Source organism: Oratosquilla oratoria, chromosome 26, assembly GCF_046742065.1.
Source record: "Oratosquilla oratoria isolate Oo_2021 chromosome 26, ASM4674206v1, whole genome shotgun sequence".
In the NCBI taxonomy this organism is placed as follows: Eukaryota; Metazoa; Arthropoda; class Malacostraca; order Stomatopoda; family Squillidae; genus Oratosquilla; species Oratosquilla oratoria.
This window is the reverse complement of record NC_134802.1, coordinates 51529082-51554142: the sequence shown is the minus strand read 5'-3', so window position 1 is coordinate 51554142 and position 25061 is coordinate 51529082. Positions and strand designations below refer to the sequence as shown.

At 39.7% G+C, this 25061-nt stretch overlaps 1 protein-coding gene across 7 annotated transcripts in view; it reads left to right on the top strand.

Annotated features, from left to right (window-relative positions):
- The window catches only part of LOC143039567 (protein Star-like), a 33956-nt gene extending 9352 nt beyond the window's left edge, over nucleotides 1–24604 (top strand). For 6 of the 7 annotated variants that reach the window (XM_076209781.1, XM_076209782.1, XM_076209783.1 and 3 more), the window contains exons 4-7: nucleotides 9787–9981; nucleotides 12262–12483; nucleotides 14075–14125; nucleotides 19808–24604. In XM_076209781.1, the coding sequence (XP_076065896.1) occupies nucleotides 9787–9981; nucleotides 12262–12483; nucleotides 14075–14125; nucleotides 19808–19954 (615 nt within the window). In that variant the 3' untranslated portion in view covers nucleotides 19955–24604. The remainder of the gene's footprint in view (nucleotides 1–9786; nucleotides 9982–12261; nucleotides 12484–14074; nucleotides 14126–19807) is intronic. The other variant, XM_076209785.1, reaches the window with a different exon arrangement.
- The last annotated feature ends 457 nt before the right edge of the window (nucleotides 24605–25061 follow it).

The following is a 25061-nucleotide window of genomic DNA, read 5'->3' as shown; positions in this document are numbered from 1 at the left end:
GGTATTGATGAGAAAGGTATGTATGTACCAACATATATTCTCAAAGGCCTTTTCCCGTATGTATTGGTTCCTATGACCTGTAGGATAAAGCAGCTTTGGTTGTTGGGCCCTATGGTGGATAAGCTGTGGTGTGCAGTGTTTGACCCATACAGAGTAGCTGGGAGCAGGGCTGCACTTCATCTTCCAAGGTGCCAAGATAGAAGGGATAGGCAATTGTGTCTGTTAGGCCGGTAGTCTGCCCCATGTTGGGCAGCCAAATGTTAGGCTGGTTGAAGACAAAGTCTGATGTAGAGTTGGTTTTATTTAGCAATGAGTGTTCGGTGCCAGTGGGGGTAACGAGATGGTAAGGGAGGTGATGACTGTGTTTCAAGCTGTGTCTGCAGGTGATCTGCTTGCGAGGAAGCAAGTGGGGGAGGAGGTGAGAAAGCAGGAGCAGTGAGCCAGGCTCACATATGATGCTCTGAGGCGATCTGAATCTTCGACATTGGTCCATCCTTTATGTACATGGGCAGGTCATGACCCATGCTCCTAATTGGTGTGAGGTCAAGTTTGAGGTGAGGGAAATTGGAAACAAAAACATTCTTAGGCCGCTGATTCATGTAGGAAGAGGGTATGAGGCAGGTATTGCAAGTGAGTTTCTTCAAAAAGGCCATGTGGTGCCTCACATGGTAGACCCTTGGCACTTGTTAGTCATCTGGCTGGCCCCCTTTGGGGGGCCTTGAAGGTCAAATGTTGTGGGCAGAGAAGAGGTGAGGATCGGGAGTGAGGACTACTCTTAACAGTGTCTTGTGGTTTGTATGCTTTGACCGAAATATACTTTATATAAGTTGGTTGTTGCTTTGTATATGGATGAGATTGAAGTGTGTGTTGAGATTTCTTATAATTTTTTTGAGGAGTTTATTAGCCTTAATGCAGGAATTTTTCTGTAATATAATGTAGAGGTAATACTTGTGTACCAATTTTATGTATAGGCTAACTTAACTTTTGATTTTTGCTCTGTAGATCATAATTTGTGTACAAAGAATACAGCTTTAACACACAGATGTTTCTGTCAAGAAATTATTGCGTGGTGGCATGTTTTCATTATTGGAGTATTTTGGTCTATATTACAGGTTGCATAAAATTACCTGGGCCAATGATGGCATCAAGAGGTCTTCGTCATATGAAATATATGTTTAATTAGTTAGAAGTAGTGTATTTTCTCGATCATTTGGTGTTTAGAGGTAAGCAAATTTAATGATGTTGAGCCGTGGTGCTTTCTGGTAATTGTGTGTACACAGCATTTTTTTTCTGCACAGTTTGGATTTGTGTTATTTTGGGCTTTTTGAAAAGTGTCTCCACTCAAATTGTACACCTGCATACAGAAACCAAAATTCTCCCCATAAAACACTACATGTAAATGACAGGAACACAGTTCTATGCCAGAACCATTAACATCACGCACACTGTAAACTATCAAGCATCAAACAGAAACACGACAAAAAAACTACATGAGCAGTATACTACTCAAACATTTCGAGCAACTTAACACCTGCACCACACAACACACCCACACAAAAGCACATCCATATTCAGATCACTAAGCAAGCCCCTTAGAGACCTCTAAACTCAATACTCCCCCACCCCACTGATGCAAGCCTTAAAAAAAAAAAAAAAATCCCACATCAGGTAAGAACCACAGTGGCAAGACCACTAAAGTTGGTACTCCAGCAACAACCCCTGCAGATATATTCCACACTGAAAAACCCTCACTAATCTAGTGAGAGCCACACTTACATGCTTGCATTCCAGACACCATCCAGTATTGAAACGGTACACACAGAATAGGCCTGGCCGTAGATTCACTTGCCACACAGAGGACACAGAATAACTTGTACTACAGCGCTCCACACAAACAGTCCCAAGAAAACAATATGTCTTTCCTGAACAACTTGTGGTCCCACTTGGATGCCGTTACCTGAAGGCTGTGGGTCTTAAGAGATACCAGGGATTGACCAAGTGAAAGGATTTTGATTATCATTTGTTCCTGAAATTGCTTGGTTTTGCTTGATTTTTCAACTTGATTTTGCATTAGATGTGGATCGCCAATTAGACATAAGAGATGGTTTGACTTTATTCATATTGGGCTGAATTTTTCCTGGTTGCTTCCAGGTTATTTGATTAATTTCCATGGTTTCCTTCTCAATAGTAAAGGTATTAACTTATAATACTGATGACCCACTTTCGGAGAAGAATAAGTGAAGATATAGAGATCTGTATATTTCGATCACTTACTGTGATCCTCTTCAGCAGATATGCTGAAGAGGATCACAGTAAGTGATCGAAATATACAGATCTCTATATCTTCGCTTATTCTTCTCCGAAAGTGGGTCATCAGTATTATTTTACAAATGTGCAACGACATATCTTTCTTGGGTATTAACTTATGCCACCTCTTCCATGGTGAGTGGCTCTTTTCCTCTCATTCTGGATATATAACCAGGTGACGTTATTCGTCTTTAAGCCACCCCCTCAGTAGTAAAGGAGTGAAATGGGGTATACGAGTCATCTTAAACAAGTACAGTGAGACCTCTCATTAACGGACGTTAATTAGCTGTGTCTGCGGTGTTTTCGCTGTGTTTTCGGTGTTTTGGAGTGGTTTTTGGGTGGCATAGTGATTGCACGCACTAAACAACAGCACCAAAAACACCAAAAACACAGCGAAAACTCCACAAACACAGCTAATTAACCACTTCCATTCGGTGATGCCTACGTAGGCGGTATGAGGAGCAAGTGGGTACTCGATGATGCCGACGTCGCCATCTTGATTATATTTATTGTAGTCGTACCTATGTAATTTCCATTCTCTCTAAACTGGCTTCATCAATTTTCTATGGTTATCAAAATACACGGGTGAAATAGAACGAACGATTGAGCACTGACTTTATTTTTTATAATGCGATTATTATGACGCAACATCGCACGTCGGGCAGCTAATGCTGCCAGACATGCGATGTGCCCCGGAGTGAAGAGGTTAACGTCGGTTAACGAGAGGTCTCACTGTATGTTTTGAAATATTTCCTTCATCCAGTCTGTTAAATTTTTCATCTGATCTTGTCACCCAGTCAGGTGTAGTTCTTGTCATAGGCCACCAAAAGGAGTTTTTCTATGGTTCCTAATCAGAATATTCTGTTGCCTAAACTTCCCTAAACCTAATAAGTTGCGGATGGTAGAGGGACCATTTTCACATGTCCAGTTTCATTTATACTTTTGCAGCTTATGATTAACAGGTTTTATGTATTGTTTTGATTTGTGGGCCTTTTTACGTGTTACTTTAAGTAATATCACCTAGAAAATGTAGGAAGTAACAACCTACAATGCCATATTTTATTCTTGTCCTGTTAATGAATGTGAAATTAAGATTTACAGTGTCTCACAATTGTAGAAGGTAGATTGAAGCTATCCTCTAGACAACCAGTAGATAAAAGGGAAGATGAATCAAATAAAACGGTAAAATGAATAGTTGCTGTAACTGAATACAGCACAAAAAAAAAAAAAAAAACACAGAGAAGAATACAGGTTCCTGAAATGGAGGAGGAAGGAATGTGGAGTACACTGCATGTATACATACATACCTAAGACCCTTTCCCCCATACAAGTCAAGGCACACGTCCACTGCATACGCATATAACTCCTTTAAAGCTCCTCATATTTCAGTCCACTGGCACTCTACCTTCCCTTAGGCACACATTAAAAAAGCATGAACTCTGGGGGTGATTTGATACTGGACTTAAAGATTCTAAAGGGAATTGACATCAAAAGAGACGACATTTTACACTGAATGCAAAGCAGGAAAAAAAAAATACAGTTTGAATTTTAAAGATTCATTTAGGTAAACACGTAAGGATTATGTTGTAATGCCTGCATTTTATTTTATTTTTTTCATTTATTATTATTTATTTTTCTGTTTATTTTTTTTTTATTTATTTTTGAATTATTTATTATGAATAATTTTTATTTATATTTGTATATTGTTTATCATTATCAATTTATTTATTTACATATTTGTTTATTTGTTTTATTTTTTATATATATATATTTTTTCGCATCTGACCTAGTTATGGACTAAATGGTCTCCTGTTGGCATGCTCTTCTTTTGTAATCCTTTGTAAACAACCTCACAAGCCAGTCCACTATTACTGTACCTTCAGACCTTCCACATGACACCCATCTAACCCAGGTTATATACCTGCTCTCATTATTTTCAAAACTACTTGCACCTCATCTTTTCTTATTTCTCCATCATTTTCCTCTCCTGTCACCATTTTCTTAGCACCTTCCACTGCTACCAGCAATCTCTCCCTATCCTCCTCCACATTCAACAGCTCTCTAATATACTCCCACCTTCCCTTATACCACCTCTACTTCTGTTAACATTTGTCCATATACGCCTTTTACCTTTTCTATCTGACTCCTCTCCCCTTCCTCCCTTAACTGCCTTCCAAAACGTCTTTTTCTTACTTCAAAAATTTTCTTACTCCTCCCCCATTCATCTGCTCTCCTTGTTGCCTCATTTATCTTTTGCTTTACTTCTCGTTTTTTTTCTTTGTACTTCTCGTATGTTTCTCTTGTCCTACTATGCTTCTCTACTATCTTCACTTTATTATCCCACCACTCACTACCCTTCCTTCTATTCCCTCCCATCCTCCTTGTTCCACCTACCATCTTTTCACACCATGTCATTCCCTCTTTGAAACATCCCATTCCTCCACTCTTACCTGTGCTCCATCCTTTACCACTTCCTGCACTTCTCTCAGCTTTTTCTGGTACTCATGTGCCTTTTTCTTCTCATTTGAACAGTTTTTACTTTACGCACTTCTCTACCTGCCCATATCCTCTTTCTTCACCAATCCTCCACTCTTAACCTACCTTCCACCAAAAAATGATCTGATATTCCCCCACTCTCACCCCTGAGAACATGGACATCCAGAAATCTTCGTACTTTTTTCCTGGATATTACTATATAGTCCATTAATGCCTTATCAACCACCCTTCCATTCACCACCTCTTTCCCAGACACTGGGTCATCTATAATCAATTCTCTAAACACAACATCATTAACTCTCCACTATGATTTTTACCTGACACTCCACACTTCCCAACCACTCCACCAATTGGTTCATCCCCTACCCTAGCATTGAGACCTCCTAAAACCACTACATTGATATTCCTCCCAAAACTCTCTAAGGACTCATTCAAATCTATCCAAAAAGCCCCCCTTTCCTCTACACTCTTCTCACTACTAGGCCTATATGTGCTTACAAAGACCCACATCTCCCTTCCTGGTTTCACCTTCATTCACATTAACCTTGAAGAAACCTCCTTCCACTTCACCATATCTTACCCATCTCACTTTCTAGTAAAGCCACCCCTTCACCTTCCTCATCCTCCCCTCACTCCTAACACCCTTCCCACTACACTCCCAAACTCAAAATTATCTCTCCCTTTCAATTTAGTTTCACGTAATGCCAACACATCCAACTTCCTTCTCATAAACTTACTACCTATCTCTTCCCTTTTACTTTCATCTTTACAGCACCCATGCACATTAAAAGACCCAAACCTTAGGGTTTTTTTTTTTTCAAACTCCCAGACCCGGTTTTGCCTTGACTTCTCATAGGAATGTATTCCATCACTCCATCCTGTTTTAGCCGCCTTTACAATCTGAGTGGGAGACTGTGGTAGTATTCTTTCTTCTCCCTACCACAGTGGACAGAGGGAAAAATGGAAATATATATTCAAGGAAGTGGTACAGGACAATATTAAGATGGGGGGGAACAGCATAATGGAAAGACACTTGCAGTACAATAAAGTAGCATAATTTCTCTATGAGTAGAGGTTTCCTCTAACATAGACAAAATGGTGTGTAGCTCTGGTACGTAGGGGCACCCCATATAGTCCCTAAAGTATTGGCTGCATGCTACTCTGGAAATTATACAGCCAAAACCCCAGATAGGGCATGTTTTAAATTTATTATTAGTAATTATTTTTGTGCCTGAAACCACTAGACAGTGGTGATATAATAGTATGTGTGGGTGGAGTTGAGTGCTCAAGTATAGAATTGTGTGCTATTTGAAAAACACCAAGGCTCCATACTCAAATGAAATCTCATAAAAATTGCTCAGGGATGGAGGCAAAATCATCAAGAAAAAATTGACTGAATTATTTGCACTAATTTGGAGAACTGAAAGATTACTGAGCTCTTGGATTGAAGGTGTAATTGTGCCATAACATAAGAGGGGAGACAAACTACAGTACTCCAATTATAAAGGAATTATGCTGCTTCATCTCGAACACATTTAAACTCTTTCTCTATTCCTCTCTTATGTTCCATGTGTCTGCCTCTGCTCCATACAGTGCTGGCAACACAATCACCCCATCATACAATCTCGTCTTAGCATCCATTCCCAAATGTCTATTTCTCTTTACACTTTTTAATCCCCCCCCCCAAAAAAAAAAAAAAAAAAAGTGGAGGTGGAGGTAGTTTGTAGATTGAGGTGAGCAAGTAAGTGCCTTGGGGGATTAAAAAGTGTAATGGAAAACAGACATTTGACAATGGATACTAAGAGGAGATTGTATGAAGGGGTGATTGTGTCAGTAACATTGTATGGGGCAAAAAAGTATGGTAGGGGTTACAAGGTTGGATAGAGTGAGAAATGAGGTGAGTAGGAAAGTTGGGGTGGAAAAGGAGATAGGAGATAGGGTTGATGAAAGAGTATTGGGATGGTTTGGACACATGGAAAGAATGAGTGAAGAAAGATTAGTAAAAGAGGTGTGGAAGGCAGAGGTGGATAGAGTGAACATGAGGGGGCGACCAAGGATGATATAGATGCATGAGATGAAAGGGGCATTGGGAAAGAGGGGAATGTCTGTTGAGGAAGGAAGGGAGAAGGCAGAAGATAGGGGTAAGTGGAGAATGGCTGTGTATGGATGATACTGTGATGAATGGATGGGAGTGGGTGGGGGATGGGGGTGTTAGGGAGTGTTTATGTGAGAATGAGATTTTGCTGCATCCCGAAGGGATTTCTCCCCGTCCTCAATGTTTCTGCATGAGGGGATGGAGAGGGTGCAGGGGTCACTGATTAAATGAAGCGGCCTTGTTGTGAATGTGCTGTGTCTTGCTGCAATCCTTGTGACCCGGGTCAGTGGGCAAGATGCAGGGATGACCTGTCATCCATGAGGAACCAAGGTGAGAGGGAAGGAGTAGTGCATGGGAGTGGAATGGGTGGGGATGAAATGGGTGGGAGTGGAATTATGCCTTTTGACTATGGGCTACCCCCCTGATAAGGGGGAAAGAACCCTTGATATATGTATGTGTGTATTTAGCTTCAAACTCAGTACAAGATAGTAACAAGAATCATCTACACCAGACTAAAATTATATGCTGAGGAAATTATTGGGAACTACTAGTGTGGTTTGAGATAAGGATGCTCCACAATTGACCATAAATCTATAATAAGGCAGTTAATGGAAAAATACTGGGAATAAAACCAAGGCCAACATCACCTATTCATAATTTCATACTAGTATATAACAGTACACACAAACCATCAATATGGAGCATAATGAAAGAATTTGGGATCTCGAGTAAAATTATAAATCTGGTATAAATGTCTTGGAAGAAATACTAGGAAAGTAAGAGAAAAATTCAGAAAATTTTGTTATGAAAAATGGACTAAGATAGGGATGTGTTTTTTTGACACCATTATTTAATACAGTAATGGAAAGGATTATGTGTACAGTGATAAATAGTGAAGGAGGATTGAAGTTGAGTAATATAAAAATCAATAATCTAACTTATGCAGATGATGTTTACATAATGGCAGATAACATTTAAGATCTAGGAAATATGTTATCACTCTTTCCGCAGACTGCTAGTAGAGTGAGATTACGTATAAACCAAGGTCTTGTAGCTTAAAAGAAATGATCATAATCAAGGGAACCAGTTAAATCAAAATCAACAAGACATTGAAGTTGTTAAAAGTTTTAAGTATCTTGGAACATCAATTACATAAAAAAATATATAGAGAAAGAAATAATAAACAGGATTACACCAGCAAATATATGTTATTATAGTGTTTTACCCATTATGAAGGAAAGGAATGTATCAAGAACCACAAAACTAAGGATATACAACTCCCTTATCAGACCTATAGCCTTATATGCCTCGGAAACATGAACATTGACCAAGAAATAAGAAAACAAATTGATGGTATTTGAAAATAATGTTCTAAGAAGAATAGTAGGACCATTATATGACATAGAAATTAACAAGTGGAGAAAATGTAATCAAGAACTGAGATGAATCACCTAACAACAAAGAATTATAGATATAATCAAAAGAGACCAGATGAAGGCTGGATGTGTAGCAAGAATGTGAGAAGAGAGATCACTTAAGAAGAATCATGTTGGGGTTGGTCGAAGGAAGAAGACCAAGAGTTAGACCAAGATCAAGATGGACGGACACCATTAGAGAGGAGGTGCTGAGGAAATGCAATAGAGAGGTTGACTGGATGGAATTGGCACAAGATTATCAACAATGGAGAGGCTTGGTACTGGTGGAGAGGAGCCCACACATGGCTTGTGATCGACTGGAATAAAGAGTAAAAGTAAAGTATTCACTGGAGAGTACTTTGGCTTTTGTATGCATTTTTATACTCTCTATGCTTTGTTTTGTGCACTTTGTAAAATATCAATGTTTTACTGATTGTTGGGAACCGGACTGTTGATGCATGCAATATGGTGATTCTTTCGAATTGTTTGAAGACATCATAGCAAAACCTCAGAACTTGGATGATTCAAAAGTCAAACAACTTAGTCTCTGAATTGTCCACTGGAATAAAGAGTAAAAGTGAATTATTCTGTGGAGAGGACTTTTGGCTTTTGTGTGCATTTTTGTACTCTTAATGCTTTTTGTGCTCTTTGTAAAATGTTTTTATTTTACTGATTGTTGGGAACCACACTGTTGATGCATAGTCAGGGATGGTTCTTTTGAATTGTTTGAAGACATCATAGCGGAATCTCAGAACTTGAATGCTTTATAGGTCAAACAGGGCTGAATGATTTTATTAGAAAAAAAAAATGACTCAAGAGTTTGACTTTTCCTAGAACTTGAACACAAAGATCATAAAGGACTGCATTCAGTGCATGTGCTTGAATAAAGAGATATCCTAGAAGAGTTAAATTAACATTCAAATTCAAATGAAGAAAAAAATTGCATTGGGATTCAAATTTTTTAGAATTCACATGACCTCCAGGAACAAATTTAAGTTTGAGTTCTTAGGTACCACTGTAATTAGGTCTTTGATATGTGATCTGAAGGTCATCAGTATCAAAAGCGAGGCTCAGAATTTTAGTGATTTTCCTAGTGGAAGGGATTGGCAGTTCAATTTCACTGTAGGATGTTATTTTTTTTATTCACATTTGTTTGGAGTGAGCAGTGTTATTGGTGATTTCTGCAATGATTTAAGGCAACTATTAGTTTAAGATGTGATTTATGATATAATTATTGAATTATTTTAAGGATGAGTTGAGAAGGGAGTGTCTTTTAGAAAATTAAAATGTTGTTACAAGACATAGTTCATCATTAGAACCCTTAATATATTGTATTCTTTGAAGGATATGTGGCCAAGTTTAAGACAACAGGTGTGACAAAAAGCTAAGAAATAACAGTTGTGGATAACTAGTGTGGTGAAATGAGATAATAGGATTTTGTCATTATTAGCTTTAACATGTGAACCTTTGCAGGTAAATGGTTTCTTTATTGAGTGTGGAGCATTAGATGGAGAAGTAAGGTCCAACACATTATTCTTTGAGCGAGACAGAGGATGGAAAGGAATATTGATAGAAGCAGATCCAAGCAATTATGAAAAACTTTTATTCAAACACAGAAAAGCATTCCTATCTCCAGCTTGCCTTGCTCCAACATCTTACCCAACAGCAGTAAGTATGAATGGTTAAGGTACAAATAATAATAGATATGACTGCAGAGCAATCTCCATTCAAAGGAGATTACTGGTTATTTTGAACTTTATTACTCTCCTTTCTGTTGCTCATCTCAATTCTCTCCTTTACCATCTCAGTGACTCGATCTCTTCAGCAAAATATTATCCCTAGATAGAAGTGTTAGCATCACTGACAATCTGTCCATTACTCCAAGTTTTTCTTGCAGGAGATCCGCGTTTTTCAGGTAATTGGTAACGTTCACCTGGCAGGCTTACAAGTCACTCAGGAAAGAAATATTGTGTTGTCGTCTTGGGATTGTTAGTATTGGGCTCAGTAGAATAAGGTGTTCTATGTTTTCTGTGTAGGGGTTGCATTTAAGGAAGTTTGAATTAAGCCAGGCCTATTCACTGCTGATATTGTTTTAATGCTGGGTGGTGTCTCGAAAGCAAGCATGCTGGTGCCGTTGTTATTTCTCTTGGGAGGGATTTTTCTGCGGGGCTGATGTCTCAGGGTTGTTGGTTGGGTATTGAGTGTTGTCCTCTGTCTTGGAGAGCTTGTTTAGTGATCTGAGTGTGTATGTGTTGTGTGTTATTGGTGGAAGGTTGTTACAGTATGTATATTTGAGTAGTAAGGTGTTCAGTTGGTGGTGCTTGTGTTATGTAATGAGATGGGTGGGTTGTGTTGTGTTCAGGGTTCTAGCACGGAAATAGGAAATATGTATCAATTGTTTTCATGTGCTCTTCTTTCAGGGAGATTTTAGTTTCAGTTTGCCACTGTCTAACATAGGTGGGTTTGGTGCATCCTGTTATTACTCTCATTGCTTTATTATGTATTATTTGTAATTTTTTTGTGCTTGGCTAGCAGTTGGGAATCATACTGTAGAACCGTAGTTGCGGGTAGTTCTTATAACACAATACTATGAAAAAGGTGAACCCCCTCATTGGCTGGCACTGGTTTCTGGGCCATCCTTTAGGTCTGTCTAGGAAGACATATTGTGTATTTACCTAGTTGTATCTTACGGGAAGGGGAGCTATGCTCATGGTGTCCCGTCTCTGTATCTCGCCATATCCAATTTGCTCTTAAATTCGTATATTGTTTTTGCACACACTATTGTTTTGTCTAGTATGTTCCATACATCCACTACTCTGTAGGGGAAGCTGTGCTTTTTCAGGTCTCTTCTATAACTGTCCTTTTTAAGCTTTCTTCCATGTCCTCTTATGTTTCTCTTATCCCAATTTAGTAAGTCTTCTCTATCAAGAACTTCTGTGGCTCTCATGGCCAACAAATCACCTCTTTCTCTCCTTTGCTCCGTGGTCAGTAATTCTAGTTTTGAAAATCTATCCTCATATGACAGTTTTGATACATCTTTGTAGTTGCTTTCTGGATTCTCTCAGTTTTCCCTATATTCTTTTTAGTACTGGGTGACCATAGTGTCACTGCGTACTCCAGTTTTGGCCTTATCAGTGTGACTAGTATTTTCTTTACCATTTTGTCATCCAAGTAAGTAAAAGCCAGTTTTATTGATCTTAGCTAAGTATAGGTTTTGCCGACAATTTTGTTTATCTATTTGTCAGGGAATATATCCTTCGTGATGATTGCTCCTTGTCTTTTTTCAGATACAACTTACTTTACTTCCTTTGCACCAATTTTATATTGTGTATTTACCTAGTTGTATCTTATGGGAAGGGGAGCTATGCTTGTGGTGCCCCGTCTTGGTATCTCTTCAAATCTAGTTTGCTCTTAACTTCTTGTATTGTTTTTCCACACATTGTTGTTTTGTCTAATATGTTCCATACATCCACCACTCTATGGGGAAAGCTGTTCTTTTTCAAATCTATAACTGTCCTTTTTGAGCTTCTTTCCATGTCCTCTTGTGTTTCTCCTATCCCAATTTAGTATTTTACGGGAAGGGGAGCTGTGCTTGTGGTGTCCCTGTCTTTGTATCTCGCAGTGTCTAGTTTTCTCTTAAATTAGTGTATAGTTTTTGCACACACTGTTGTTTTGTCCAGTTTGTTCCAGATATCCACCACTCTTTGTGGAAAATTGTTGGTAATTCCGGTTTAGACAATCTTTGCTCATATGACAGTTTTGAAAGTGTTGGGGCTATCTTTGTTGTTGCTCTTTGGATTCTTTCCATTTTCCTTATATTTGTTTGTGTATGTGTATATAGTTACTTATATACATATATAATGTAAAATGTATGTGTATGTACATGTTTAGTATATTATTGTTACCCTACAATGCAGTATTATTAACTTTTCTTGTATTTCTCAACAGGTTAGTTTCCAGCAGCAGGCAAACCAAGGGCACATAATTGGGTCAGTGGACAACCCATCAGGAAATGTAGAATTGGGTGACATCGTCAAAGTCCAGTGCTTTCCTCTTTACTCCTATTTGATGGCTCTGAACACGTCTACTGTGGACTATTTCAGCTTAGATGTCGAAGGAGCAGAGTTAAGTGTACTCAAAACTATTCCATGGGATAAAGTTGACATAAAGGTTAGTTCCTATATTTTATTTTATTTATTGTATTTATTTATGAGGAAGGAAGGGAGAGGACAGAAGACAGGGGTGAATGGAGAATGGTTGTATATGGATGATGTTGTGATGCATGGGTTGGAATGGGTGGGGAGTATGTATGAGAAATAATTTGATGCAGCCCGAAGGGATTTTTCCCTGTCTTCTCCTTTTCTGCATGAGGGAACGGAGAGGGGGGTTGCCGATTTAATGAAACAGCCTTGCTGTGGATGTGCTGTGTTTTGTGACACTGCTTCTGACCTAGGGTAGTGGGCGAGATGCAGGGATGACCCATCATCCAGGAGGTGCCAAGATAAAAGGGAAGGAAGAGGGTGGAGGGGGAGTGGAGTGTGATGGGGATGGAATGGGTGGGAGTGGTTTTATGCCTTTGTTTTTTGGCTACCTCCCTTATAAGGGGGAAAAAGCCTTTGGTATATGTATGTATGATATATTATTTATGTGTATATGTGAATGTAGATATTGAGGTCAGAAGCAATGCAGCAGGACACAGTACATTCACAGCAAGGCTGCTTCACTTAATCGGCGACCCCCTCCCCTCTGTCCCCTCATGCAGAAGAGATGGGGAGAAATCCCTTCGGATTGCGTCAAAATGTCATTCACACAAAAGTACCCCCCCCCATCCCTTTCCTACATAACAGTATCATCTATCCACAACCACTCTCCATTCATCCCTATCTCCTGTCATCTCCCTTCCTTGCTCAACAGACATTCTCCTCTTGCTCAATGCCTTCTTCACCCCATCCATCCATCTCATCCTTGGTTGTCCCCTCAGATTTAGTCCCTTTGCCTCTGACTTTCACACCTCTTTTACTAATCTTTCTTCACTCATTTTTTCCATGTGTACAAACTATCTAAATACTCTTTCATCAGCCCTATCTGTCATCTCCTTTTCCACTCCTGCTCTCCTCCTCACCTCCTCGTTTCTCACTCTATCCAACCTAGTAACCCCTACCATTGCAGATAACTCTCCAGGATGCAACACTTCACCCAGTACCATACAACACATTATGAAAGACTGCATTGTACACAATCACATATGCCAAGATTTGTCGGAAAACCCTGTTCCAGCCACGATGTTCCTCAGGAAGACAGGATTGCTCACCCAGACACTCTGAGGAATGATAACAACAACAACAATATATCTTATGTACACACATAGATTCCAAAACACACATTCCATTTAATCCTTTCTGTCTCCCTTACTGTTGATCAATAGTTCTTGGAAACTTAGTCCACTAAAAGCCAAGCATCAGGTTCATTAATCAACAAATAGTCACTTATTTCCAACCTGGACAAAAGTAAGCCACCTGCCTTTATATAAACCATGTTTTAATTTCCTTTCACTGCATTCTGCATTATCTTTCCTTCTCTTTTTTTTTATACTTATTTTTTTTTTTTTTAATTGTATTAATTCCGGTCCCTGATAGAGTTCTTCAGAAAAAAATTACTGTTTTTCATCTGTGTTTTTCTTATCCCTATCCTTAGCTTCATTTACAAGTTCCTGTGTCTTTCTCATTCATCCTTAGTAGCATCTCTTCTCACCATACACCAGGTAGGGCCAGTGCCCTGTCAGTTGTGTTGCCTCACGAAACTTCTCCACCAGGTACGATCCTCGTAAAGTTCCTCTTCTTCCACACTCTCTATTGATTGTTGATCCTCTCGCTTCAATTGCTTCCCTCACTCCATCTCTCCATCTCTTTCTGGGTCTTCCTACCGCCCTCTTCCCTCTTGGATTCCATCGATAATATTTAGCAGGGTACCTTTCTTGACTCATCCTCATGATGTGTCCATACCATCTCAGTTTACTTCTTTCTACAAATTCTAATATTGATTCGATGTCCAGTTCATCTCTGATATCCTCATTTCTTAAGCGATCTCTTCTTGTTACTCCCTTTATCAATCGCAACATTCTCATCTCTGCTTCCTGTATCTTGCTCTTTAATCTCATTGTTAGTGTCCAGGTCTCTGAGCCATATGTTAATACTGGTCTTAGTATCGTGTTATATATGATGACTTTAACTTTTGATGGTATGAGTCTGTCTTTTAGTAGTGGATACATTAATCTTAGATTATTTGTATATTTTTCGATTCTGCTTGTTATTTCTTTCTCCATATAACACCTCTCATTTATTTGAACTCCCAAGGACTGAAAGTCTTCCACTTGTTTCAATTGTATTCCATCTATTTCTATCTTAATATCATCTTTCTGTCTTGCCACCATCATTACTTTAGTTTTATTTGCATTTATTATCATTCTTGCTTTTTTCAATTCCTCATTCCATGCATTCAGGGTATCCTGCAATTTTGTAAGAGACTTTGTGATTATCGCAATATCATCTGCATATGCCAATGTAGTTACCTCTCCCCCAAGTCTCAACCTCTTCATGCTCCTGTCCATGCACAGCACAAACAGTAAAGGAGATATCACACCACCCTGTCTTACACCCTCAGTTACGTCAAACCAGTTATCCTCTCTTAGCTGGGTCCTTACCGCACTGACATCATTTCTGTAAAGCCTCTTTATACATACATATACCAAGGCTTTTTCCCCCTTTCAAGGGAGGTAGCCAAAAAGGGAAAGGCATAAAAACACTCCCACCCATTTCATCCCTAAATACACTCCACACCCCTCCCACCCTCCCTCTCATCTGAGCACCTCCTGGATGACGGGTCATCCCTGCACCTTGCCCACCGCCCTGGGTCAGAAGCAGTGTCGCAAGACACAGCACATCCACAGCAAGGCCACTTCATTTAATCGGCGACCCCCCCCTCTCCGTCCCCCCTTGCATATAAGGAGAGGACGGGGAGAAATCCCTTCGGGCTGCGTCAAAATTTGCTCACACATACTACCTCACCCCCACCCCCTGCCCATTCCTCCTCATGCTATCACATCATCCATATACAACCAATCTCCACTCACCTCTGTCTTCCATCCTCTTCCTTCCTTCCTCAACAGACATTCCCCTCTTCCCCAAAGCCCCCTTCACCCCATCCATCCAACTCATATATGTTGGGTCTTCTAAAGTATCCCATATTTCATTCCTTGGTAACCTGTCAAATGCTTTTTCTAGATCTACAAAAGCGATGTACACATGTTGGTCCCACTCCCAGTTCTTTTCTATTATCATCTTCGGTGTGAATATTGCATCCGTTGTTCCTCTCTGGGGTCTAAATCCATATTGTCCTTCTTCCAGCTTGTCCTCAACTATTATTCTTAATCTCTTCTCTAGTACTCTTTCATATATCTTCCCCACTTGTGACAGCAGTGATACTCCTCTATAGTTCCTACATTTGGTGTGATCACCTTTCTTAAAATTTTTACAAATAATTGCCTTCCTCCAGTCAGCTGGCACTCTACCTTCATTCCAGGCAATGTTAAAAACTCTGGTTAGCCACTTAACTATATCTTCATTTCCCTTCAGTAGTTCGACTGGTATACTATCACTTCCAGGGCTTTTTCCATTTTTCATAGCTTTAATAGCATTTCTAATTTCATTTGTTGTTATTATACTATTTTGTTCTGTTCTCTGAATAACTTCTTCATCTGTTGGTCTCTCCACTTCTGCTGGATTTAGAAGCTCTGAGAAGTATTCCTTCCATCTCATGTCCACTTCGCCTTCCTCTGTGAGTAGTTTCCCTTCCTTATTTTTAATTGTTTTTTAATTGTATTCACCCCACTTTCTTCTTTCCTTTTGTAACTTTTAGCTATACTGTATACAAAATTCTTTGTGCCCTGTATGTCCTCTTCCAGTTCTTTTCCTAACCTCTCCCATGTCTCTCTTAGTTCTTGTTTTTACTCTCTCAGCTTCATTTCTTGCTGTTTCGTATTCTCTTCTGCTTTCAGGATTTCTTCTCTTCATCCACTTTCTGAAAGCAACATTTTTGTTCTTAACAGCTTCTCTGACTTCCTCTGTCCACCAAACTGTTTTCTTTTTCTTTCCTCCACTAACTCGCTTTGTTCCTATCACCTCTCTTGCGATTTGGATAATTTTTTCTTTCATATTCCCCCACTCTTTCTCTATATCTTCTGTTTCTTGATGTCCTTCAGGTCTAGCTTCATAAACTTCTCTGTATTGTTTTTCAATTTCTTGTTCTTTCAATCTTTCTATTTATATTATTTCTCTTACAAGCTTTTTCAATGGCTTTAACTTTTTTATTCTCATTTTTGCTAAAACCAAGCGGTGGTCAGAATCTAGTGATACAGAAGGAATACTTTTCACATCTCTAAAGATATTTTTGTTGTTAGTTAAGATCAGATCTATCATTGACTTCTCTACATAATCTCCTCTTTCAGAATTCCACCTGTACCAGCTCCATTTATGGGTGTCTCTGTGCTTAAAAAATGTATTCATAATAGCCAAGCTGTTTCTAATGCAGAAGTCTATCAGATTTTCACCTTCACCATTCACCTCACCTATTCCAAATGCACCCATCACACTTTCTATATTGTTTCTCTTATTTCCAACATGGGCATTCAGGTCTCCCAGTATGATCTTGTCTACATCCTCAATTTTGTCCAAGGTATCCTGTAATTTCTGATAAAAGAATTCTTTTTCTTCTTGGGGTCTTCCTTGTTGTGGTGGGTATACTTGTATTAATGAGACTTTACTTGTAATTAATTGAAGTGTCATACCCAATATTCTCTCATCAACATAACCCATCTTACCAACTCTTATCTGCAAAGTTTGGTGCAAGGATAAATGCTACTCCATACTTTCTTTCATAATTCATTCCTTTATAAATTAGATGAAAATCATTGTGTATCTTCTTCATACCCTCTCCAACTAACCTAGTTTCACATATCCCCATGATGTCTAGATTTCTCTCCATCATTAGTTCCACAACCTCCTCCAATTTACCATTCAATGTAGATGCATTGATTGTACCTAATCTTATATTTCTAAGAGACTGTCCATTATCATTTCGAGTTTGTTGCCGTAAGTTCTGTCCGCTCCGAGGCATCACTTGTGTTTCTTGAGCAAGAGTATCAAAATCACCGGCTTGCTAGGCCTGTCGTGGTCCTCGAGACTGCTAACTAGTTCCACCAAGGCGTCTATTGCTCCCCGAAGGTTACAGATCTGCTTTCATCAGATCCGAGCAGACACCAAGTAGGTTAAGCCACTGCACCTCAACAAGGTTACACAGCCTCTTGTTCTAGTAGATGAAAGCTCTAGAACTACAGTGGGTAGCATCTCTCCTGAACCAAACTTGTCATTTCCTGTTACAAGGGCTGGAAAAAAGACTTTGTGCATTGAGAATAATCCTTGAAACTAACTTTTCCCTTTTCAATTGCTCTCAAATGTAATAAAGTCATTTGCCTCAGTATTTCTTTTAATTTGAGAGAAGTTGAGAGTAGTGTCATCGTGTCTTACCGGATTGCCCTCAATCGAAGGGGTGTGGTGGTGGTGGACAGGACTGACTATGAGGTACTCTTATGGATGGGTTTTAATTGTGTAGATGCATGAGGGGAAATGGGTGGGGGATGGGGGGGTGAGGGAGTATGCGTGAGAAATAAATTGACGCAGCCTGAAGGGATTACTCCCCATCTTCTCTTTTTCTGCATGAGGGGATGGAGAGGGGAAGTTGCCGATTTAATGAAGCGGCTTTGCTGTGGATGTGCTGTGTCTTGCGACACTGCTTCTGGCCTAGGGCAGTGGGCAAGATGCAGGGATGACCCGTCATCCAGGAGGTGCCAAAATAAGAGGGAGGGAAGAGGGTGGAGGGGAGTGGAGTATGTTGGGGATGAAATGGGTGGGAGTGGGTTTTTGTGCCTTTGTTTTTTGGCTACCTCCTTTGTAAAGGGGAAAAAGCCTTTGGTATATGTATTTACCTAGTTGTATTATACAGGACAGGGGAGAGAAGTGAGTAAATGCCTTGGTGGATTAAAAAGTGTAATGAGAAATAGACATCTGGGAATGAATGCTAAGAGGTTATATGAAGGAGTGGTTGTGCCAAGAGCATTGTATGGGGCAGAAACATGGAATATGAGAGAGAAAGAGAGAAGGAGTTTGAATGTGTTTGAGATGAAATGTCTGAGAAGTATGATAGGGGTTACTTGGCTAGATAGAGTGAGAAATGAGGAGGAGAGGAGGAGAACAGAGGTGGAAAGGGAGTTGGGAGATAGGGTTGATGAAAGAGTATTAGGATGGTTTGGACTCATGGAAAGAATGAGTGAAGAAAGATTAGTAAAAGAAGTGTAGAAGGCAGAGGTGGAAGGAGTGAATATGAGGGGGCTTCCTAGGATGAGATGGATGGATGGGGTGAAAGGGGCATTGCAAAAGAGAGGAATATCTGTGGAGGAAGGACGGGAGAGGACAGAAGATAAGGGTGAATGGAGAAAGGTTGTGTATGGATGATGCTGTGATGCATGAGGGGGAGTGGGTGGGGGATGGGGGGTGAGGAAGCATGTATGAGAAAAAAATTGAGGGGATGGAGAGGGGGGGGGGGTCGCTGAATTTATGAAGCGGCCTTGCTGTGGATATGCTGTGTCTTGCGACACTGCTTCTGACCCAGGGCAGTGGACAGGATGCAGGGATGACCTGTCATCCAGGAGGTGTGGTGGAGGGGAGTGGAATATATAGGAAATGGAATGGGTGGTTTCTCTGCCTTTTTCTTTTTGGCTACCCCCCCCATGTAAGGGGGAAAAAGCCTTTGGTATATGTATGTATGTATGTATGTATTTATTTTACGGGACGAGAGCTTTGCTCGTAGTGACCCGTTTTCGTATCTCTCCGCATCCAGTTTATTCTTAAAATCGTGTATAGTTTTGGCACTCACTGTTTCTCCGTTTAGTTTGTTCCAGACATCAATCACTCTATATGAGAAGCTATTCTTTTTCAGGTCTCTTCTGTAACTGTCCTTCTTTAGCTTCTTTTCGTGTCCTCTTGTTTCTCTTCTGTCCCATTTTAATGTATGTATAAAGCAAGTGTATGCTCGCTGGCTTAGTGGGTGACAGTAGTTTGAACCCTGGCGTCAGTGAATTGGACCATATTACAAAGTCCTCTGTAAGGGGCACTGTCTTAGCCTCCTGATAGGGGGAGTTTGCATTAAACTGAATTAATTATAAAGCAAGTGTGTACTGTACTTTGACTTGGTCACCCCATCTAAGGGTGAAAGGGAATTTGGTATATATATTAAATCTTTCTAGCACTATATTTAGATTATTTAAGTAATGCAGTTTTAACTTAATTTTAAGACAAATCTTTATTATGTAACCCTTCTGAGAGTGTTTGATTTTCTTTATTGTGTTCCAATAATGTTTGAGATTTTTTTTTTTTTTTGGCAGACTCTCTCTGTGGAATTCATCCATGATCATGAAGGCAAAGAAGCAATTCGTGAATACATGACTTCAAAAGGCTACTATGTTCATTCAGAAGTCACACATGTGAATTGGCTAGCAAATGACTTCATTTTTGTAAAAAATGGTTTATAGGTATATTAACTAAAGTGTGGCAGTTGAAGATACCAGGAGAATCACTGTGATGGGAGAGCAGAATGGTAAGGTTATTGCAGAAGGGGAGTAGCATTGAAAGAAATGAAATCTGGAAAGACATCTAGGTTGAATGGTTGTCAAATAGAATGTCTGATAAGAGGTGAAGTTATAGTGAAATTGTTGGCAAGATTGTTTATTGTATGTCAAAGGGAAGGAAGTGTACTTATGGATCAAAGGAGTGTATAGTTCTATGTAAGGAAGAAACAAGTATGAATGTAGTAGTTTTAGAAAGATCAGTTTGTTGAGTGTGGTTGGTAAGATGTGTAAGCATGTTATTGAGGGGATTAGGAGGGGAACAGAGTAATTGGGGAAGAGTGTGGGTTTAGTAGAAGAAGAAGAAGAAGGTACATATGTTGGTAGTAAGATAGGTATGTGAAAAGCACTTGAACAAAGGTATGGGTGCTTTCTGCTCTTTCATGGACTTGGCAGATATAATAAATAGGGGGAAGTCTGTTGAAGGAAGTCAATTTTTTTTTTACATGATCATCATGGGATGTGTGAGAGTTGGGAATAGTTTGAGGTGAATATGGAATGTGGGGCTGTGTGATGCCAAGGTAGTTATGTGATGTGTGTGTGTGGATGAAGCGATAAAACCCGTCATGCAGGGATTCCGCATGAAAACCGAATGCTTACTGCACAAATATTTTGTATTCGTGAATTGTACGCGAAGCAATAGTAAAGTAATTGTTTTTCAGTCGGGGAGTTCATGGAGCGTGCGGCCGAGGAATTTTGGATGTGGAGCGATCTTTGAACGGTTAAAAAATTTAGCATGACCAAATGTTCGCGTATCTGATGCATGCATACCATGCGGTAATCGTACGGAAAATTGATGGAGAGCATACGGAATTGGTCAGGAAGTGTTCGTTTTAATCGTGGAGTTGACGGAGAAATCGGTAATTTTATAATCGTTTTCTGACTACCGCCGACTATTCAATGAACGTTTAACTTCCGTATCGCTATTGTAAACCATCTGTTTTACGTCTACGCCGTTCATTCCGCGCTTGATTTCCATATTTGACGCATAAATACCGCACAATCCCGTAAAGAACACTACTAAATCATGAACAATACACTACCGCTTCACGTTTATCATCGGGGAGCATACGTGCTTTGGTAGTTCAATTCGTGAAACGTTCAGGCAATTGGGCCAAATTTGACGTGGTCGGGGATATACGGGAAGTGTTATCGGAACAGTAGTGATGTATACGGAAACTGTTAGTTAAACATACGCTATTTATTCGTTAAAGCTCCCCGACTAAAACAAAATTTCACCCCATTTCTGCCCGATCTCTCCACGATCAAGCCATTTTTGTGCGGTAAGCATTCGGTTTTTATGCGGAATCCCTGTGTGACAGGGTCTTAAGGAAATTCAAGAGTACTAGGTAAAGTTTATAGGTGAGGATGGAGGTGCATGTGAGGTGAACCAGATGTTTCAGATGACACTGCACTTGTGGTTCATTCTGATGAAAAGCTGAAGCATTTGGTGACTGAATGTGAGAGGAAGAAGTCGATAGCGGATATTGGCAGAAGTAAAGTAAGGAGGTGTACATAGAATGATGATGGTGAGTTGGATGCTTTATGGATGAGGTTGGAGGAAGTGGAGAGTTTTAAGTACGCTAGGTCACATATAGCAGTGGACAGAGTGGATATTGAGTTTAACTGTAGAGCAGCATTTCTCAATCTTCTATCCTTGCATAATCTTTAAAATAAATTGCATGTCTCAAGGAACACCTGTGCAAAAAACAAACAAAAAGAAAAAAAAAAAAAACACATATACCATATGTTTCTCATTTTATTTTCATCGTAATAATAGGTTAGGATAATGTCTATATTACGCTATTACAATAACCTTTTGCGGAACCTTAGGGTTCTGTGGAACCCTGGTTAAGAAATGCTGCTGTAGAGTAAAACAGGCAAATAAATATCTGGCTGGAATGAATTTTTTTTTTTAGTAGTAGTTACTTGGGGATGAATGCAAAGAGGTGTATGGAAGTGAATATAAAAAGAAGGTTGTATGAAGGAGTGATAATACCCATGGGACTGTATGGTGTAGACTTGGAATATAAAGGAGGCAGAAAGAAAGTCATGTCTCCATGGCTGTTCAATGTGTACATGGATGGGGTGGTGCAGGAGGTAAATGTGAGGGTAATGGGTAGGGGATTGGAATTTAAGAAAATGGAGATAAGTGGGAGGTGAGCCAGTTGTTGTTTGCTAATGACATTGCATTTGTGGCTGGGTCAGAAGAGGGATTTAAGGGAGTTAGTGACAGAGTTTGGGGAGGTATAAGATAGTAGAAATTTGAAGGTAAATGTGGGTAAAAGTAAGGTGATGAGATGTACAAGGAGAGAGGATGGCAGTGAATTGGATACAAGTCTGAAAGGAGAGAGGCTGGAGGAAGTGGATAACTTTAGATACTTGGGTTTGCATGTGGCAGGAAAGGGAGGAGTGGAGGTAATTTGTAGATTGAGAGAAGCAAGTAAATGTCTTGGGGGATTAAAAAGTGTAATGGGAAATATGCACTTGGGAATGGATGCAAAGGATGATTGTGCCAACAGCACTGTATGGGACAGAGGCTTGGAATTTAAGGAAGGCAGAGGAAAAGTTTGTGTTTGAGATGAAGTGTTTGAGAAGTATGGTAGGGGTTACAAGGTTGGATAGAATGAGAAACAAGGAGGTGAGGAGGAAGAGTGGGAGTGGAAAAGAAGATGGCAGATAGGGCCAATGAAAGAGTATTGGGATGGTTTGGATACATGGAAAGAATGGGTGAAGAAAAATTAATAAAAGAGGCATGGAAGGCAGAGGTGTGGGGAGTGAATATGAGGGGGCAACCAAGGATGAGATGGATGGATGGGGTGAAAGAGGCATTGGGAAAGAGGGGAATGTCTGTTGAGCAAGGAAGGGAGAAGGCTGGAGATAGGGTTGAGTAGAGACTGGCTGTGTATGTATGATACTGTAATGCAAGGAAGGGATGGGGGGGGGGAGGTTAGGGAATGGTTATGTGTGAATGATATTTTGTTGCAGCCCTAAGGGATTTCTCCTGTCTTCTCTTTTTCTGTATAAGGGGATGGAGAGGTAGGGTCACCAATTAACTGAAGCAGCCTTGCTGTGGATGTGCTGTGTCTTGCTACATTGCCTCTGACCCAGGGCAGTGGGCGGGATGCAGGGATGACTTGTCATCCAAAAGGAGCAAAGGTGAGAGTGAGGAAAGGGTAGTGGATGGGAGTGGAATGGGTGGGAGTGGGTATATGCCTTTTGGCTCAGCTACCTCCCTTATAAGGGGGAAAAAGCGCTTGTTACATAGACATGGAAAGGAAGAGGGTGAGTGTTTTTGAGATGAAGTGTTTGAAAAGTATGGTAGGTATTCCAAGGATGCATAGAGAATTATGGAGGTATGGTGAGAAAAAGGGGGGTGGAAAGGTGGCAGATAGGATAGATCAAAGAATGTTGAGGTGGTTTGGGCACATGGGAAGAATGAGAGAGAAAAGACTATTAGAAACAGTGTAAAAAGCATAAGTGGATGGAGTCAATTTGAGAGGAAGACCAACATGGAGTAAAGGGGACTCTCGGGTGTATGAAGAATGCCTGTGGAGCAGGGAAGAGAGCGTGCAAAAGATAAGAGTGGGTGTTAGCAAGATTGTGAATGGATGAAAGAATGTCACAGCCATAAGGGATGGTCTTCTTATTTGCTCTGAATTATTTTGAGTGGGTGAGGAGGGGGTTGACATATGAAGCAGTGGGGGTAAACCAGCTTTGGCTGTCAGGCCCAGCTGTGGAAGTGCTGTGTCTTGCTGCATTGACCTTGACCTGAGTTTTATGGTTAGGGACACAAATAACCCTTCATCCATGACATACTGAAGCAGGAGGGGGCGTTAAATGGGTTTTGATGTGTGTAAGGTGGGTGTGTGCTTTCTCATGGCCATCCCCCCCCCCTTGTAAGGGGGAAAAAAGGGCCTTTGGTATGTAACCAAAATGATATATAGGTAATTTTGATGGGAAAATGAAGTATGTTCCTATTTTGTCATCACAGTGAGAAGAGGGAGCAAGTTCTTATATGGAGTTGTTTATTTCATATGGAATCTCACATATGAGTGCATGCAATTTAGAGGTTGGTGCACTCAGAATTTCAACATTACACACATTTGGAAGCATAGATTCATATTTACTATGACTCATCCTCAGTCCTCATAGTTATGTTAGTATAGGTATTATTTTGGGTAAAACTTTATATTAGTGAACGTGTAGAGAAGACTGGTCGGCTTAAGATATTTTATAAATCTATGTGTGAAAACAATTAATAGTCGTTCCATTTAGCCACTAATGCCTTATCTTGCCATAAATCATTTTACAAAGGTTTACAAGATTTTTAACTCATGATGTTTGTAAGTGGCCATAACTCATTCTTATATCTTTATTGTTGTGTCTTCAACTATGAAATGTGTAAAGATTTGTTTTATCAAATGTGTTTTATGTTGTTGAGTGTTTGTGAAGGATAGGTATGAAAAATATGATATGTATGAATGTACATGTTTAACAAATGAATTCATACATAGAAATAATGTAGATATAATTTTTATTAAAATAATAATTACACTAACTGACAGTTTAAATTTACTTGTTTTAACCTATCAACTGGTTCAGATACAATATAATATTTTTAGGTGTAGTGATATGCATCAGAAAAAGAAACTGTATAAGTTAGAAACTATGGTACTTATACATATTTCTTGGAAATATTTTATGATATTTTGTATCATGAGGACTAGACGTGTGAGCTGTTTTTTATTGTATGGTATCTTTGCTTGTGAGAGGTACAAAGAAAAGAGAAGTAAAGCATAAGATAAAGGAGCCAAAGAGGAGAGAAGATGTGAAATGGGGTAAGAATATGACGGAAAATTTTGAAAGTAATAAAAAGATGTTTTGGAGAGAAATTAAGAGAGGAAGAGGAGGCGAATCAAGTAGAGAAGAAAAGGTAAAAGGTGTAGATGGAGAGATGATAATGGAAGAGAAGGCAGTAAGGGGAAGATGGGCAGAGTATATGTTGCTAAAT